This window comes from Stegastes partitus, unplaced genomic scaffold (assembly GCF_000690725.1).
Source record: "Stegastes partitus isolate 25-593 unplaced genomic scaffold, Stegastes_partitus-1.0.2 Scaffold1708, whole genome shotgun sequence".
In the NCBI taxonomy this organism is placed as follows: Eukaryota; Metazoa; Chordata; class Actinopteri; family Pomacentridae; genus Stegastes; species Stegastes partitus.
In genome coordinates this window covers 16,865-32,049 of record NW_007579439.1, presented here as the reverse complement: position 1 = coordinate 32,049, position 15,185 = coordinate 16,865, and the positions used below count along the sequence as shown (strand labels likewise).

General features: G+C 39.5%; 1 protein-coding gene across 2 annotated transcripts in view; it reads left to right on the top strand.

The window, feature by feature from the left end:
- pam (peptidylglycine alpha-amidating monooxygenase) overlaps positions 1–13,514 on the top strand; it is a 49,109-nt gene extending 35,595 nt beyond the window's left edge. For both annotated transcript variants that reach the window (XM_008301762.1, XM_008301761.1), the window contains exons 16-26: positions 4,326–4,455; positions 5,146–5,262; positions 5,403–5,475; positions 6,236–6,446; positions 7,671–7,874; positions 8,272–8,387; positions 9,352–9,448; positions 9,683–9,733; positions 10,317–10,562; positions 10,784–10,843; positions 12,925–13,514. In XM_008301762.1, coding sequence (XP_008299984.1) covers positions 4,326–4,455; positions 5,146–5,262; positions 5,403–5,475; positions 6,236–6,446; positions 7,671–7,874; positions 8,272–8,387; positions 9,352–9,448; positions 9,683–9,733; positions 10,317–10,562; positions 10,784–10,843; positions 12,925–13,103 — 1,484 coding nt within the window. In that variant the 3' untranslated portion in view covers positions 13,104–13,514. The remainder of the gene's footprint in view (positions 1–4,325; positions 4,456–5,145; positions 5,263–5,402; positions 5,476–6,235; positions 6,447–7,670; positions 7,875–8,271; positions 8,388–9,351; positions 9,449–9,682; positions 9,734–10,316; positions 10,563–10,783; positions 10,844–12,924) is intronic.
- The last annotated feature ends 1,671 nt before the right edge of the window (positions 13,515–15,185 follow it).

The window sequence follows — 15,185 nt, the reverse complement described above, 5'->3', positions numbered from 1 at the left end:
GTTATAATAGTTTACAGTATATGCAGCATATTGCAATGATGTATTGCATATACTGTGATAGTAGATCACAGTATATGCAGTGTTTTGTAGTATACCGTATGATAATATAATGTAGTGACCAGCATTTAGCAGCAATGGTACGCATCCATTGCCCTTTGTGCTGATTTCTCCTGGTTAGTTCTGCTGTGATGTATTTTACAAACTGGGAAGGATCTGGGATAAATTATTGAAAATGCAGAACGTGAGACATTTTTATGAGTGTGCAAAATGCACTCTTCACTGTTCTTCATTGTGATAAGTTTAAAAAGTCATCATACAGTTATACAAAAGAAGTAAAACGGGTTGGACTTCTGTATTGCACAGTTGTACAACTGATGTGGACGTTGTCTCCAAAGTGGGGAGAGTACAATGGAAACTAAAAATGTCGCCACAATAGGACATATCATGGACAGGAAATAATCACTGTTTATTATGTTTTCACCATACTTTTCACAGAGCAATATTATGCCAGCCTTTTTAACTCTTCTATTTGCTCTATGTGGACTTTGTTCATACCCTATCATCTCGTTGTCCTTTATTTCCACTCTTTCCTGTCCTTCTCTGTCTGTCTGTGCAGGTGACCTCTATTCTCTTATGTCAATGCTGCTAGGCCAGAGTAAGGATGTAGTTCACATTCATAAGTACAACCCCAGCAAGCTGCAGAGAGCCAAGGCTGACTTGGTGGCTCAAATTGATAGCTTAATGCAAAAGGCAGACCTGGGCTTCCCCAGTACTACACTAGCCTTCCAAACCAGGGACGATCCTGTCTTGGTGAGGGACAGAGTTCACAGATTCCATCAGCTTGAGGCCACGACCAAGCCACCAAGAAGCAAGCTGCTAGCTGAAGGACAAGGTGGGTCCTGGATGCTGATTTGTTGTTGTTGTTGGTGCTTCAAACATACCTTTTCTTTTTCTTTGGTTTGCCCAGTGTTGTTTAACTGTAACGCATACATATTGTGTATATGTTGCTACACTTGTTCAGTTTTTGCACGTAAGCAAACTTAACCATTCATCCTTCATGAAGAAACTGATGAAAATTAAATTGATGGATTAATATGTACACGTTATTTAAACAACACTTTACTGTAAGAAAAAACTTTCTTTTTCTCTCTGGCTGTTGCATTCTGTGTGTCCAGATCACCTCTGTCTCCACCCTTCTCATCTTATTCGATGTTAATCATGGATGTTGCTCACCCGGCCTTCACCAGTGCAGCCTAATGCATTTTTTATTTTATTTTTTTTTTAAAACTCAGCTCTGTTTTCAATCAGAATGCCTAATAATGCATTTTCACGTGGGAACAGTTTACTCGTATGCTAGTTCTGGCTTCAATCCAGAGTCTTATTTTCAGTTCGTGCCTTCAGAAGTTGTACCACTGCTGGTACTGCAGCTGATAGAGCACAGACTAGAGAATTGGTGATTACATGTGACGAACACGAGTAACAGTTTTTTTTAACCAGCATTCCCATCTTGCGTCATCTGTAGTAGCAGCACTTTTTACAGTCATAATTTGATATATATTTGTATATATTGTGCTCTACATTGAAACCTGTTGACTGAAGTAGGTGGAACACCATCAGACCATTTTGTTTGGAGCCACATGACACATTAAATACCTCCTTTTATGTGAACGTGTACAGTCTGAACAACCCCCATTGTGATACCTGTTATTGCTGACTGGGATTTGTAGTTTTTGTCGAGCTGACTTACACAAAGAAAGCCTGGCTGTGTCAGACTTGCTTTGTGGTACAGCCCTCATTTCTGCAAAGAAGAGTGGATTAGAATCCCACCACAGCAACGTCAGAGACTCATCTCCATCATCTCATCCATTGTTTTGTTGCAACTGTTGCTGCTAAAGGTGGCACAACTAACTGTAAATTTAAAAGAGGACTTTGGACCACTGATCAACAGTCTAGTTCTTTTTGGTCTTAGCCCAAGTAAGATGCTTCTGACGTTGTCTCTGGTTCAGGATTGGCTCAATTTTAGGAACGCTACAATTGTAGCTCCTTTCATGAAGACATCTGTACTTGATGACACCACCGCAGTCCACTCTGTGTGAAGCTCTCCGAGGTTCTTGAAACGAGCCATTTGACAATCCGCTCAAGGCTGCAGTGATCCCTGTTGCTTGTGCACCTTTTCCTGCCACACTCTTCAGTCTGCCAACAGCCAGCCATTTCAGCAATGACCTTCTGTGTCCTTTCCTCCGGGGCGTTTCCGTGACTGTCTACTGGACAACATTGTATGACAGTATTTATACTGTTTGAATAGTAATGCACTCAAAGTCTCAATTAAATATTCTAATATTTTGAGATAGTTTTTTTTTTTTTTTTTTTTTTTTTTAACTTTGGTCCATCACCTTCTGACCGACAGGTAATAATTCTAATCTGGTAAGCCTGTGGTCAGAGCTATAAAGCCTGCTTTAAACAGCAGGCCTGTAATTCCATCTTTTGTTCTTCCACAGACCACGATGAATGTATTGACTCTAAGACAGTGAATGTCAGCTGTTGTGTGAATAGTCAGTTCTGATGTATGTAAGGAGCTCGCACCGCCACGTTGTCCAGTTACTGACATCAACTGGACGATGACTGGAATGCATTTCAGGCTGTGTTTACAGAGGAGAAATAGAGAATTTGAGTTTGGATAGCAGGCTGAAACTGTGCATGTACAAATCTTACTAGTTTATTCTGGTTAAACTTTTGTCGTGGTTTTGGGAAGAACAGTTTACATCTCTCACCTGCACACACTCAGGTATCATGAAACCAACTGCATCCCGTTAAATTTACTCTCCCTAACCCACTGGCTCCTCATCTGCTCTCAGGTGTTTGAAGTTAGCTGTGTTTCAGAGGAAGACAGATAAGCACATCACTCTCCTCCTGTCTGAAAGGCTTTGCTGACCAGCCAGCACCCAGTTTACCAATGATCACAGGAGCCGTGTGAAATCCCTCCCAGCTTGAAATGCTCCATAATCTTCCTGCCCTCCAACAAACCTTTTTTTGACAGTCAGACAGTAAAGACTTTTCCCTCTCACCATACTCAGCAGCATGGACCAACAAGGACACATTCAAAAAAGAAAAAGAAAGGATCCAGCAAAGAATATACAGTCATGGAGAAAATTATTAGACCACCCTTGTTTTCTTCAATTTATTATTTATTTACCAGGAATAATCCAGTAGCAGTAACTATTTGGCTACACTCCAACTCAGAAACAACATACAGTTATGACTACAACCTCTCTGCCCACCTTCCCAAACTCATTTTATGAGTGTAATAAATTTGCCAAATAAGAGACAAAACATACAATAAAGGAACCTAAAACTGAATTTGGCTGAGAGTTTTGTTGATTTGTTGTTGTATGTTTTCCAAAGCTGTTAATCCAACATTGACACCTACTTCTCACAGTGGTTGGTTGGCTGTGCAGAAGTGAGAACACAGAGTTTTTGATTCTCTCTTGCATGCTTTCTTTTTTCATGTGTTTTGCACCAACTTATGGTACTTTTTTTTGTCAACACCTGTGTGTCCTGTGGTGTCTGATTTCAGGACCTTAGCAGCAGATCCTTTGGGTGGTGTAGCTTGCAAGGTTAATTGGCCTTGTTCCTGCATTAGATGTTTGTTCAGGTTGGATCTGCGGAGTGTAAAGCCAAGGTCAATGCCTTTAGGTTCTTTCTCGTGTTTTTGAGTTGTTCCTACACAGTTTTTTTGCTGTGTGCCACGGGAGTGTTGTTTCCATGGGGGTGGGCTTCCTTAGTCTGCCACAATATTTAGGGAGGTGGTACGTATCAAAAGTAACATCCACACGAATGCCAGGAGCCAAGGTTCCCCGGCAGAACATTGCATTGTAACATGATGATCAATTTACTCACTTGACCCGTCAGTGGTTCTAATGTTGTGGTTGATCGATGTATAAGGCATTCATGTGATCATCTGATGGTTGGTGATTCATCTATAACAACTTCCAATGTGGCTGGACAAACATATTGTAGTTATTTCCAAGTGTACCCAGTGTGGAGACCCCTTATATTCAAACTACTATAACACTCAGAAGCACAAACAGACATTTTAAAATTTGAGAGAGGTGGGGCTTTCTTGCCAGTCTACTAGCAGCAAAATAAAAAAAACAACACAACTTTTTGTCATGTCTTAATGTGACTTCGTTGCAACATCAGGACAGGGATACAGTAATCAATGTGAAGCCTCTTTTATGAACAGTTACCAGTGATCACTTTTGACATCGTGTTGAGCTTATCTTAATTCCCGGGTTTGTGTGTCTGTGTCTGTATGTGTGCTCTAGACTTCCATTTGGAGCAAGTCACAGCATGGCCACAGGGTTCTCTGCAGCTGGGTCAAGTGTCAGGACTCGCAGTAGACTCAGACTCCAACTTGGTCATTTTCCACAGAGGTGACCACCACTGGGGCGCAGAGTAAGTAGCGTTAATGTATCATACAGCCATTTTCTTTTACAGGACTGGTTGAAGCTAAACCCCTAAAGTGTAATGTTTTAAATGTTACTGGTTTGACTGGAGTGCTCACTATCATTAGCTCCTTGAGCTACCTTTGCTGGCAGACAACACAGATCTACTCCCCATATTTAAATCTTGTACTGTGGTATCTCAAAATGTGCTCACTTCAGTAATGAGATGTTATTGTTGCAGTCGCACAGGCAAAGCAACTAGATGATGAAAAAGCACTTCTCTTTGCAGATTAAAAGTGTCTCTCATAGTTTATTCATATCTCTGTGGACCTGTGATGGGCTGGCAACTTGTCCAGAATGTACCCTGCTTACTCTCTTTGTCAGCTGGGATAGGCTCCAGCCCCCCCGCGACCCTAGTGAGGATTAAGTGGTGTATAGATAATGGATGGATTTATTACCTGTATAATCAAAATAGAAATTTAATTTGCCATTGTGGATCACAAACACATTATTAGTTAGGAGAAGCATTTCCCTTATTTGGTTTGTTTTATGCCACTACAAAGTCTAATAGCAAGAGTTTTAGGAATTTAGGAAAACACTCCAATAGTTAAAAGATAAAAAATCAGTGTTAAAAAATGGTCACATACTCTCCCAGTGGATCTAGAAATAAATCCTTTGTGTTTTGTTTGTGTGTTTTCAGCTCTTTTAACAGCCAGGCTAGATACCAGCAGAGGTCCCTGGGGCCAATACAGCAGTCTACTATTTTGGTTGTGGACCCAGCAAAAGGAAACATCTTGAAGGCTTCTGGCAGAAACATGTAAGTGATAGTGTGATTTATTTGTATTTGTTAGGAAGGTGAGTGGTGTGTGTGTGTACAGAGACAGCCGGGAATTTCTCTTTGGCATTACAATCGGAGTCAAACCTGTCTTGTTGTGCTGCATTTCTCTGTTGCTGCAGGTTTTACTTGCCTCATGGAATAACTACAGACAAGGAGAATAATTACTGGGTGACTGATGTGGCTCTTCATCAGGTAAGCTGGTGTTGTATTCGGTGCTCATAATCAGCTGCCTCCAGCCAGTAATATCTGATTATTTAGGAAGTGCTGTGGACTATACAGCTTTACATATTTTTAGTGAACTATTTAGCTTAAAAAGTACCTATAGCACCCGTTAAATCCCATAACTAAATAGTAAACCCTTTTCAGACATGGGATATGAAGCACTGCTGGCTTCCTCAGTCTGTCAAAGTGATAACATTCTGTCATTCAGATATTTAATAAACTCTGAGAAAATAGTCCTAAACTGCTGGAACTTCAGCCCCTGTTAGTGTGCCGTGGGGGGAAAAATAATTTGGACTACATTCATTAGTGGTGAGTGTCATTAATCTAGGCTGTAGAAGTACAGAATGTTACTAGGTCTGATCTGGTAACATGGCTGGAATGACTTTCATTCAAATTGTGGTGCTTCAGACATGAAGCTGACACGTTCAGGTGCCGTCACATTATCCAAACAGGGTGCATGTCTGAAAGGAGCCAAAATTACTGTTCGTCCTTGTTGTATCCATGAAAATCAAAGGCAATGTCAGCTTTCCGTATCACATTAGTAAATGTAACATTTAGGTTTTTTCAGTAATTCGCAGTAATGATCTCTTGATGATGAACTAATTATTATTTATTAAATAATTTATGTACATTTCTAAAGTATTTGGAAGCTGTATTTTATTTCTAGGCAGAGACATGAAGGCTCAAATCCATGTGCACACACCTTCTGCTCCTTCTGTACCCTCATCAGGTGTTAAAAGTGAGCAGTGATGGCAGAGATCAAGTCTTGGTGAAACTGGGAGAGGCTTTCACACCAGGGAGCGACAACGACCACTTTTGCAAGCCCACCGACGTGGCAGTTGACACCGAAACTGGGAACATCTTTGTGTCTGATGGCTACTGCAATTCCAGGATAATTAAGTTCTCTGCTGATGGCAAATACCTGTCTGAGTGGGGTGCAGGTATCTGAATCACTAGACACACACACACACACACACACAAACACAAACCAGAGGTATCTAGAATCAAGCAGTGGAAGAGACAGGCAGTCTATGACTTCCAAAACCTGTTGAACACCATTTTGTCCTTTCACAGAGGCCTTACTCTTTCAAGTTGCAGAGTGTTTTTAAGTTGATCGAGTCACTGTTTGAGAGGAAAGACCTCCTCTTACTTCCAGTATATAAACTAAGTTTTTGGGTGTGAGTAGATGACATTAGAGGATGTGTTGCTGTGTCTTCCTCAGGTTTAATATGTATATTATACATTTCAGAAATGTCAGACCAGTTCTTCACTAAGTTAGGACAAGTTCCAGGCTGTAAAGTAGGTTAGCCTTTTAGTTTTATCCAACTTAATATGTGTACTCATTACATTTATCTTGTTTTTAGGTTGAGGGAAATTATTACCATTTTATGTGTGTGTTACTGTACCAGTTAGCAGTGGGCCATACATACAAGAATTACGTTGGTTGTCGATTACCAAGAAAAAAATACTGACCTCACTGGATCCCTCGTGTGGTCAACGAACTTTCCATCATTAGTCCACACAATCATAGCAGTGGCTTCCACTCAGTTGTGAGATCCTGCCATCATTCATTGCTAAAACAAGTTATTTGCAGTCGAACATGTCTTTCCTATGCACACTCCTCTGGCATCTGCCCTCTGGCCAGCTCATATTATGACCTGTAGCTTTAACTAACTTTAGTGCAAACATTTCAACAGTAACAAAGTATTTTACATTGGGTTTTTAACAATTTCAGCAAAATAAAGTCAAGTAAGTAAATTTTGTATTTAAGTATTTCAGTGAAGGCACCACTTTTCCTGTTGGATTTGCAACCACCCCAGGGACAGACTGCATGATATTTTTGCAGGGATTTAAATTAATTTGTTCTTTATTTTAGCTGTAAAATCCAGAACATGCATCAATTTTATGTCCTTTTTCACTCTGTTTTTTCTATATCATGGCACTGTAAACCGATGCGTTATGATTGAGCCATGACCAACTTGTTAGCAGTCCCCAATTTCCTTCTTTTTTTTTAGAAGTTACTGTAGATTTGCCAATGTTTCCGCTTTCAGATTCATCAAACAGATTTATTAATATTGCCATAATTCATTAGGTTTATACATCACTGCCACCAATGCAACACTGAACGCAGTTTGCACATCTTCGTCTATTTTTTGTGACTGCAGGCTCATCGGATAGAAGAAGACGCATACCGTTCCGGATCCCCCACAGCCTGGTGTTTCTTCCTGACAGAAAGGAAGTTTGTGTGGCTGACAGGGAGAATGGACGTATCCAGTGTTTCATAGCTCAAACTGGAGAATTTGTCAAGGAAATAAAGAAAGAGGAGTTCGGAGGGGAGGTGTTTGCCATCACCTACAGCCCTGCTGGGGGTGAGTTTACTGACTGAGCATCACATCAGGTCGATTTATCTCTGTCTTTATTGTTGTTGTTGCCAGATAGTTAATAAGCCATAATTGTTCATCATGATTAGGGTTCCATAGCCTGTGTTGCTGTAGATAATTGTATAATATCTTTCAGAGGTCTGGAGGAGTTTTGTCAGACATGACAAAACCCTGATAATGTCATGACATTATCAAGCAGAGAGGGTCTGACAAAGATGTTGATGAATTGTATTAAGGGAAATTTAGGCTCCAGTGTCCAGTGCAGCTAAAAGGCTAGCCTTAGCAGTTGTTAATTCAGAGACTCCCTTCAAATTGCAGTACTGTATGTTCCTAATGGTTATTTCTCTGTGTTTGTGTGTGTGTGTGTGTGTGTGTGTGTGTGTAGGTGGCTTAATCTTTGCAGTAAATGGGGAATCTCCGTTTCGCTCAGTTCCAGTCAGTGGTTTTGTAATAAATTATTCAACCAAGGATATTTTGGATACCTTCAGCCCAAACAAAAAGGTAAACAGACTTCAAATGACATTACATTGACTTACCTGGAAAATTAAACAGACACATACAGACAAATGTACTCCATCTGTCACTTATTTCTGTCGATGCTGTATTGAAACACCGCAGTAGGTTGTGTATGATTTAGGGCAAAAAGGTGTTAATTATTATTAAATATTTTGGCCTTGGAATCAGACTTTTACAGTAAATTAATATCCAGCTGTGACGAAGCTCAGGATTCAGATATGTATCAAATGATTTAACTGCAGCTGACAAACTGACTCTTTGTGGCAGCTCCCCTTCCTGAGGTAAAGAAAGTGCACAGTGTAAATGTCTGTTACATCCTAACTGATACTGTCTCCATGTCAGTGATCATTTACAAGTATTTAGTGATGATACGGCTGTGTTGTGTGTGTAAATGCACACACCTTCTTTGATTTGGAGACACTGATTTGCTACCCACTGCCGTCTGATGCTGCAGGGATTAAATGACCAGAGTAGAAAGATTCCTACAAATACCTGGAAACAACAAACTAAACTTCAGCTCCTGTTTTGAGGTCTGTTTGCACCTCGATCAAGTAAAGGCATACAAACAGTTGTTTATGGATACAATGCACAGCTGATTAGCTATTAGTATATGTGTAGCCATTTAAGCTTTTTAGGGAATGCAGTTTTCTTAGTATCAGTCATAACACTGCAAATTTCCACAGTGACTTGCATATAATTAGGATTGCTTCTTGATTTTTGATCTGCCTGCCAATTTTGGTTGTTCTAAAATGGTGCAGTTTGATATTTAGATACTTTTATGCTGAATTAGAGTAAGCTGCCATAAACAAAGTTGATCCCAGGTTTGCAAGTTCACTCCCTACCTTCAGAACCATACAGACATGTACTGTACTGAGGACATTGGGATTATCTGATGGTGGCTCACATTGCCTAGATTTTTGTATTGATCTGTATTTTCCTTCATTTGCAGGACTTTAAAATGCCTCACGACATAGTTGAAACCAAGGATGGCAGCGTGTTTGTCGGGGATGCAGGCAGCCAGTCGGTCTTCAAATTCACCACTCTGAGTAAACTCAGCTTCCTTACCACTATAATAAATTATTAAATGTTCTCACAGAACTCATTGTAGCTTCTTCGGTCATACTTTTCTGTGGTCAGAATACTGAATTTTTTTATTTTTTTCTTTATGAGCCGGCTTTGTAAATAAATTGTCTGCCTGTGATTTAACATGGCATTGTTGTTAACCTCTAACCATTACTGCACTTATTAATACCTTGATCTTTTTAATCCTGATTTTACAGAGTTGCATCGCTCTGTCAAGAAAGCTGGAATCAAGGTTGAAGAACTTGAAGGTGAGTTTAGTGGAGTCTTACAGTCTGAAGTAGTTGCTGCTGCTGGTTGCCTTGACGTTCATGTTTATTGATGCTACAGGGCAACGCAGTATGTGAGCAGTATGTGACATGCATCAAAACACCTGCAACTGTTTTCTATGTAAGCCCTTGGAACAAAAGTGTAACCTAATGAGATGACACTCATTTACCCTATTCGGTGCCTCACATTGTGTTTGAAGATGTGCATCATCATCCAGAAAAAAAACATTCAGTCTTCACCAACACATTTGGGTGAATGTACCTTTTGTTTTCTTCTGTCAGTATGATAGATCCAGAATGTGCTATTGGGACCAAATGACAGTTCATGCTGACGTGTCTTGCACAATTATTCTGACCTGAAGTCCGACAGCCTTGCTATCAGACATAAAAGAAGGTTTTACATTTAGTGTCGGATTATCGAGTCACGACTGTACAGCATCAACTACCATCAACAACCAGGAGTCAGTGGACGAATGTTCAATGAGAATGCTAAATGTTCACATCTCCAACCAAGAAAAGAAGCTGAGTGTGAACCCTGTTAATCTTGACATTCCTCTCTTTGTAGAAATGGAGGCATTTGTCCGAACCAATGTGAGTCCAGGTGACAACATGTTGAAGACGGCAGTCGTTCAAGAGAAGCAAACTGCGTCTAAACAAACTCAACCAGAGGCGAAGCCAAAAGAAGAGAAGAAGAGTGCAGCAAAGCCAAACATAGAGAAGGGAGTTCTCCCAGCCATCGTCACCACCCTGCTGCTCATCCCTCTGCTGGTTGTCATCTCCATAGGACTCTTCATTTGCTGGAAGAAAAATAGTATGTATTGTGTAGTGTGCAGAAGTGGTCCCAAAGATTTAGATTTTGAGCAGCAATAAATAGAAATGAAGCCACACACTTCATGTGATGAGGGTTACAAGCCCTTACATATTTACTGTATATGTTCCCTTTCCCTTACTGACTGCACATTGTTCTGCTTTGTTTACTTTGTTCTCTTGATATTTGATCAGCTTTCAGCTAATATTGTTAAATATTTGCAGGTCAATGTGAGGTGAAGACTGAACCCAACACTGGGGTCGGGATCTTGGGAAAAATAAGAGGTAAGTCATTTGTGGCACTGAAAATGAAATATAGTATTTAAACTGTAATTTTTACACACTGTCTAACCTATACATAGTTTGAGATACTTTGCCTGAGTGTTTCCATTCTATTACTAGTTACTGTCCCAGTCATTTTATTTGACCCATTCCTGACCGAAGTCCTGAAATGTTTTAAATTATAAATGAATTTGATAGTAATTTGACTACAAGGCTTGTATTTTTATCATGTGGCGTTTTGTTTTTACGTAGTCAAAGGACAGGAATGTTTCTAATCCACCACTCAAGCTGCATGTGTAACACTGGGATGTTGTTTTTCTTTCTTACAATTTTAAAGACATATTATTTTGGTGCATCTGAACTGATTACTACATTTAACAGCCTCAGGATGTTGTTACCCTGCAATGGCTCCAAATGGTTTGGTATGGCACTGATATCTAACAATATAAACAGCTGGTTATCTGCTCAGAGATAACAGCCAGACCTACAATTAAACGTCTCACAAATCTACGCAATCTGATAGCACTGGCTTTTTTTTTAACAGAGCAACTGATACAGAGCACTGGAGTCTTGGACAGTCTCTGATAAAACAATTTGGCCACCTAACCTTGTTAATGACGTTTGAACGAACCTTGAGATTACTACATCCTCTTTTACCGTGTAATTATGGGCAGATTGATTTCATTTCCTGCGCTCAGTGTGAAGCTGTCCTGATAAAGAGTTGAATAGGGGGGTGATGTCTGAATTGAAGACCTGCTTTGATGAGAGGACTGACAGATGGAATTTTTATTTTCATTTTGACACCAAAAGAGCGTAGTGATATCTTAGTATAAATGCAATAGTCTTCCAGCTTATTGCATTTGAACATTGTCCACTCTAGAGCAGGCTAGCTCTTAGAAAATGAGAATTTGAAATGCATTCTCAAATTGAAGTTAATTTATTTTATTTTATTTTAATTGTGACATGAATATTGCTTGCATAAATAGAAAGCCTGGTTACATTGTTTATATCGCATATTATTTCTGAAATTTAAATTAACATTTCAATGCTATCCACTGTGCAGTGGGATATGATTTTGAAAATATAATATTCAACAGCCCATACAGTTTTGCATTTTAACCCTAACCCACTGCGAGGCCACTCTTTACACTGCTCTGGTTATTGTTTGTCCTTCTCTCTTAAATTATTTGCATTTTTGTGGAGGCTAAAGGTGCTCGAAAACTCATGAAGACCTGCACATACATCACAAGTAAAACGTTTCATGTTGTGTGGATCTTGTGCGTAGGTGTGGCAAAAAGGCTTGTTTTTACCTACATGTCTGACTCCTAGCTTGAAAACGTTTCATAGTCATAGTGCCACCTACTGGCAGCAGGAAGTTAGCCTTATGTAACAAACATGGTCCGATTAACATTAAATGTGCAGGATTGTTTCTACATGGTATCCAGCAGCATGATGGATAATTAGTGGGTGTTCGCTTACATCCCATGGTAGACACAGGAAGTGATATGTAACTCCCCTGCATCACCCAATAGGAGTCCATGTCCACAATAGAGTCCTCGACCATGGCACCCCCTATTGAGAATGAAGATGCAAGGGCCTAGTCATGGTGCTTACAATTTAGTTATATTCCGATCATTGCCCCTTGCAATTTATATTATATTATATAAATTCATTTTCATTTTTGCTCCAGTAGCACATAGTCGGAAAATCATAATGGTATTGTACATTTTCAAAGTTACATGATCATTTTAATAACGTCCTCTATAACCTTTGTGAAGCTGCCCTCTTTATTGTCACCACGTCTACAGGAGGAGTTGTCACTTATCTTTGTTACACTCTGGAGGTTTGGAAAGACTAGAAAACATTTTAAATGTGAAGCTGGGTTCTTTTCCTGATTTCACGAGGAGCCAGACATACTCCAGTGTACATGTACTACTGTATGGCCAGTTTAAATGCTTGAGTCACAAGTCTTACTTAAAAGAGAAACATTTGTCTTTGTAAAAACTTTAGTGTGTCATATTGTCATGACGTGTGATGTTCGTGGCGCTTCATTTTCTCCTCTCTCATGTTTTTCCTTCGACCAGGTAAAGCAGTGGGCAGTCTGAACCTGGGGAACTTCTTCGCGTCCCATAAAGGTTACAGTCGTCAAGGCTTTGACCAGCTGAGTACTGAAGGCAGCGACCAAGAGAGGAACGATGAGGACAGCAGCGACTCTGAGAATGAGGAATACTCTGCTCTGCCGCCACCTCAGTCATCCTCTTAGACGCTCTGGGGTCAGCCGCTAACTTCCTGCTTACATTGCTGAGATGTGATTATTCATCATTTGTGTAACTGTTGTATCAGCTGCCAGTCTTACTGTTTATATATTTAAATATGTTGTTGTATATACAAATTATTTGGCATAATTTAGGTAATTTATTTTATCCTAATTTATTTTTACCCCTGGCCTAGATAACGCCTTGGTGACACGATTCACCCAAGTCACTGTTTGTTTTCCAAAAATCTAACTTTCTTTTATGGTTTTATCAGCACAGTCCACAGGACAAATGTGGCCATTCAGTTAAACTTTTAGAACAGTTTCGGCTCAACCATTTCTGATTTGCCTGAAAAATCAATAGCATAAAATATATATATATATATATATAAAAGATATTTGTAAAGGTATTTATATATTTTTATTTCTCTTTTTTTAACCATTGACCCACTTCTAGCACGTTTTTTCACACATTAAAATTTGAGACTATGTTTAAATAACAATATTTCAGAAACCATTAAGCACCTACATTTTTACTGTTATTCCTCATCATGCCACTAATTTATAATCTGCAATGTTGGACAAGTACAGTCAAAAACAAAAGCTCACATACACTTGTAAAGACTATGTATATTATGACAGTCTTGAGTTTCTAATGACTGCTATAACTGAGTTTTTTATGATGAATCATTGAAACCCATGCATGTTTGTCACAAAACAATAATGCACTTTGGTCCTTTCATAGATTTATATACATACAACAACTTGAATTAGTTGCTTTGGTGATGTAGAAAGCTGTGTCAATCAACTTCTCATAGTGGCATGGCCTTCTAACTGTTGGTGAGTGATTATGTTTAGCTGCAGCTGCTGACTTCTTTTAGTCAATTTAAATAGGACACATTTGATCTACTCATTAGACTCAAACACACACACACTACTGTGGGGAAAGTCTGAGGAGCTCAAAAAAAAATCAAAAAGCAAATCATTGACGTGGACAAGTCAGGAAAGTCACTTGGAGCCATTCAAAGCAGCTGCAGATCCTAAAATCATCTGTGCAAACTATTGTTTGTAAGAATAAAGTTCATGGTACAGTTGTGTTACTGAAAGTGATCAGGAAGAAAACACAACCTGTGAGCTTCTGCTGAGAGACAATTAGTCACGAGTCAAATAAGAATCCCAAAAAGCAGCTCTGTAATGAATTAGAAGCTGTTGGAACACAGATGTCAGTAACCAGAGACAAACATGCATCACCACTGACTGAGAGGCTGCCATGCAAGACAGAAGCCCTTCTAGAAGTGGCACCCTAAGGCCAAGAAGAGCAATGAACATAGACCAGATATATGTTTTGAGAAGATATAGGTGAGGTCTTTAACCCCAAGAACACCAACCCTAATGTCAAGCATGGTGGAGGCAGTGTTATGCTCTGGAGCTGGTAGGCAGGGGGTGGAACAGGTGCTTTACACAAAGTAAATGGAACAATGAAGAAGGAGGATTACCTCCATATTCTTAAAAAAACAAACAAAAAAAAAAACACCTAAAGTCATTAGCCAGAGAGTCCTGACTTAAACCCATCAAGAACCTGTGGATTGTGATGAAGTCTGTGTCAGTAGCCAACAAATTTAGCTTCACTGTGCCAATTCTGTCAAGAGGAGGGTCAAAGATACAACCAGAAGCTTGTAGGTAGCTACCAAATGTGCCTAATTTAGGTGGAAATGCTCAAAGGATGTTTAACCAAATATTAGCTTTTATATTTTTGACCCAGCAGATGTTGTCATACTACTTTATATTGTGTGTTTTTTGTGTGTGTGACAGTGGCATAACAGCAGTTTCAGTGACTTCATCATAGATAATTCAGATAATTCAGAGTTATGGTCTTTACAAGTGTATGTAAGCTTTTCTTCACAACTCTACTTGTCCAACATTGCAGACTGTCAGTGGCATGATGAGAAATAAGAGCGAAAATCTAAGTGTATGTAGCTTTTGCTCACAACTGTAGATCAAGTAGTGTCTGATTATAAGGGTGAGCTGAAATATTTTTGAAAAAGTTGATGCCCACAACAAAAAAAAAGTTATTTTTGTTGAACTTCCATA